The sequence below is a fragment of the Lactuca serriola genome, chromosome 1 (genome assembly GCF_051521515.1).
Source record: "Lactuca serriola cultivar US96UC23 chromosome 1, Lser_US96UC23_V15, whole genome shotgun sequence".
Classification (NCBI taxonomy): Eukaryota; Viridiplantae; Streptophyta; class Magnoliopsida; order Asterales; family Asteraceae; genus Lactuca; species Lactuca serriola.
Window position 1 is genome coordinate 108,520,105 of NC_136408.1, and position 2,260 is coordinate 108,522,364.

The following is a 2,260-nucleotide window of genomic DNA, read 5'->3' on the forward strand; positions in this document are numbered from 1 at the left end:
CCCTTGTTCCTAAAAATTACATTAATTTTTGGCATACCACAAAAAAATGCCAATTTCTATACCTCAATTCACAACATTAAACAAAGTACAATGTCAATATTTGAGTGAGGGCTTAAAAATCAAACATTTACCCATTGCTAAATATTGATCCAATCATATGTATCATGTATTATGTATACTAGAACTATTCAAAATTTGCAAGTAACGTAATTGGAGAGAATAAAAGATGAAACAAGTAATTTGTTAACAAAAGAGCTCTACAATATCCACATCACAAGAAACATCAAGGTTCCAAATTTGACCAAACTATTAACAAAAAGACTACCAATTTAAAGCCTAACTTCCATGAAAATACATGTTAATGATACCTTGAAGCTCTTGTTCACAATTCCGGTGTACCCATTCTTTTAATCTTCTTGTTCTTCTTCTCCATAACTGTTTTTGCAAATGAATCCACAAGCTTCTGCTGTGATTCCAGGATCATTTCAGTTCTTTTCATCTCCATTTTCATTCGCATGGATTCAAGCTCTCTTGCCATGTCCATCTTCATCATCTCTATCTTCAAAAACCCATCTCCTAACTTCTGAATCGCTGCCACCATTCCATCCATCAGATGACTCTCATCGTTCTCCATGTCGTTTCTCATCTTCATCCCCCCACCACCACCATGTTTTCTGTTCATCTCACCTCCAAAAGCTTCCTTCACAAACCCATCTCTCGATCGCTTACCTGGCCTGTAATGTGGGTTCACCGGCGGTGGGTAGTCATCAAAGGATGTATTAGGCGGAGTAACGGCGGCGATATTTGGGATTCTGATCCGAACGCCGTTCCCGTTTCTCTTTCCGGCAGTAACACCGTTACCGACTAAACCCTGATACCGTCGATTGAGAGGGAGAGTGACTGCTTGTTTGATTCTTTTAGGATACAAGAACAATTCGTCTTCATTCTCTTCATCTCCTCCTTCATCTACTTCATCTTCCTCTTGATTGATCGGATCTACAGATGGATCTGAAGAAGAAAGACCTAACTCCATCGCATCCATTTGTTTAAAGTGAACCCACGACGACGGATACCGGTGTCCCCTTGGTGTATTCGCGATTCGTTGGATCTCAGCACGATAACGTTTTCTGAGCTTCTCCATCTTATGACGACACTGAATCGAGGTTTTCGGCGGGTCGCTCAACGGGCACCGGACAGCGACACCATCGGCGACCTCTTGCCAGTGGGGAGCACGGAGGTTACCTCGCTGAAGAGAGTACCACTTACCACGATACGCATCGATCAACGCCACCGTCTCATCGTGGGACCAGCAGGGAGGAGGTAGTCGGCGAGATGCCGCCGGTGGTTTGGCGGCGAGTGGATTTGTCTGTTCGTGAGAGGAAGAAGGTGAGTTGGAGCTGGCCATGGCGATAGAGACGATGCTGAAAGAGTAAGACCCAATTCAGGAGTCAGAAATCGGAGGAGGAGAGAGGTGGTCGGTGGTCGGAGGTGGTGAGGGGAGGCATAATGAAATGTTGGGGTTAGGTTGGAGATGATAAAGGTAGGGTGGAGTGGGGGTGGGGGAGAGAGAGGCATGCGGCTGACCTGGGGATCTAACGGTGGGGTGGTGGGGGAGGCTAACCTGCGCCGTGCTTAAAGTGCGCGATATGAGTAAATACAAAAGCTGAGGTGACGCCACCGGAAGACTTTATTGCTGCACCGGCTGAGCCGCCGGAAGTTGGGCGGCGGGCGGACCTCTTTTTGGGGGGTCGTTTTCTTTGTCCTTATCGAGATTAAATGTTTAGCCAAAAAGGAGCTGTAATTACTGAAAATGGCTGACATCGGAGACAAACCATGTGGCGATGGAGGAGGATCAAGAACTATTCCGATTAAAGTTTTCTTAACCAAAACGCAACATCCTTTTAATGTGCGACAATAGCAAATGGAAAAGGCACACTAATGGTTCAATTTTTTGTATGTTTTTAAGCTATTTAACATGATATATTTATTATTTTTAATCGGTGTGTGCAAAATTTATATAAAACAATAAATTTCGTAGTAAATTATGGTGATATTACCCTTATTTTATAGGAAGTGTAATATGTAAATTTTATATTATGCAAGAATATTTTTATAATTTTTTTTAGCAAGTTGACTATTTCTATGAAAAAATGACAAAATTGCAAAAATGGTCTCTGTGGTTTGCAAAATTCTGTGTTTTTCTGTCCAAAATAAAATGTTGGTGCATCACTGATCCAAAATTGGTTCTTTCTATTGTTTT

At 42.4% G+C, this 2,260-nt stretch overlaps 1 protein-coding gene across 1 annotated transcript; it reads right to left on the bottom strand.

Annotated features, from left to right (window-relative positions):
• Positions 1-222: 222 nt before the first annotated feature.
• On the bottom strand, positions 223-1,935 carry LOC145097146 (uncharacterized). Its single transcript, XM_079034664.1, has one exon. The coding sequence runs from the start codon at positions 1,403-1,405 to the stop codon at positions 383-385; it is 1,023 nt and encodes a 340-aa protein (XP_078890790.1). The 5' UTR covers positions 1,406-1,935; the 3' UTR covers positions 223-382.
• Positions 1,936-2,260: the final 325 nt, after the last annotated feature.

Coding starts and splice junctions, on each gene's coding strand:
- LOC145097146 (XM_079034664.1), bottom strand. CDS start 1,405: ATGGCCAGCTCCAACTCACCTTCTTCCTCTCACGAACAGACAAATCCA.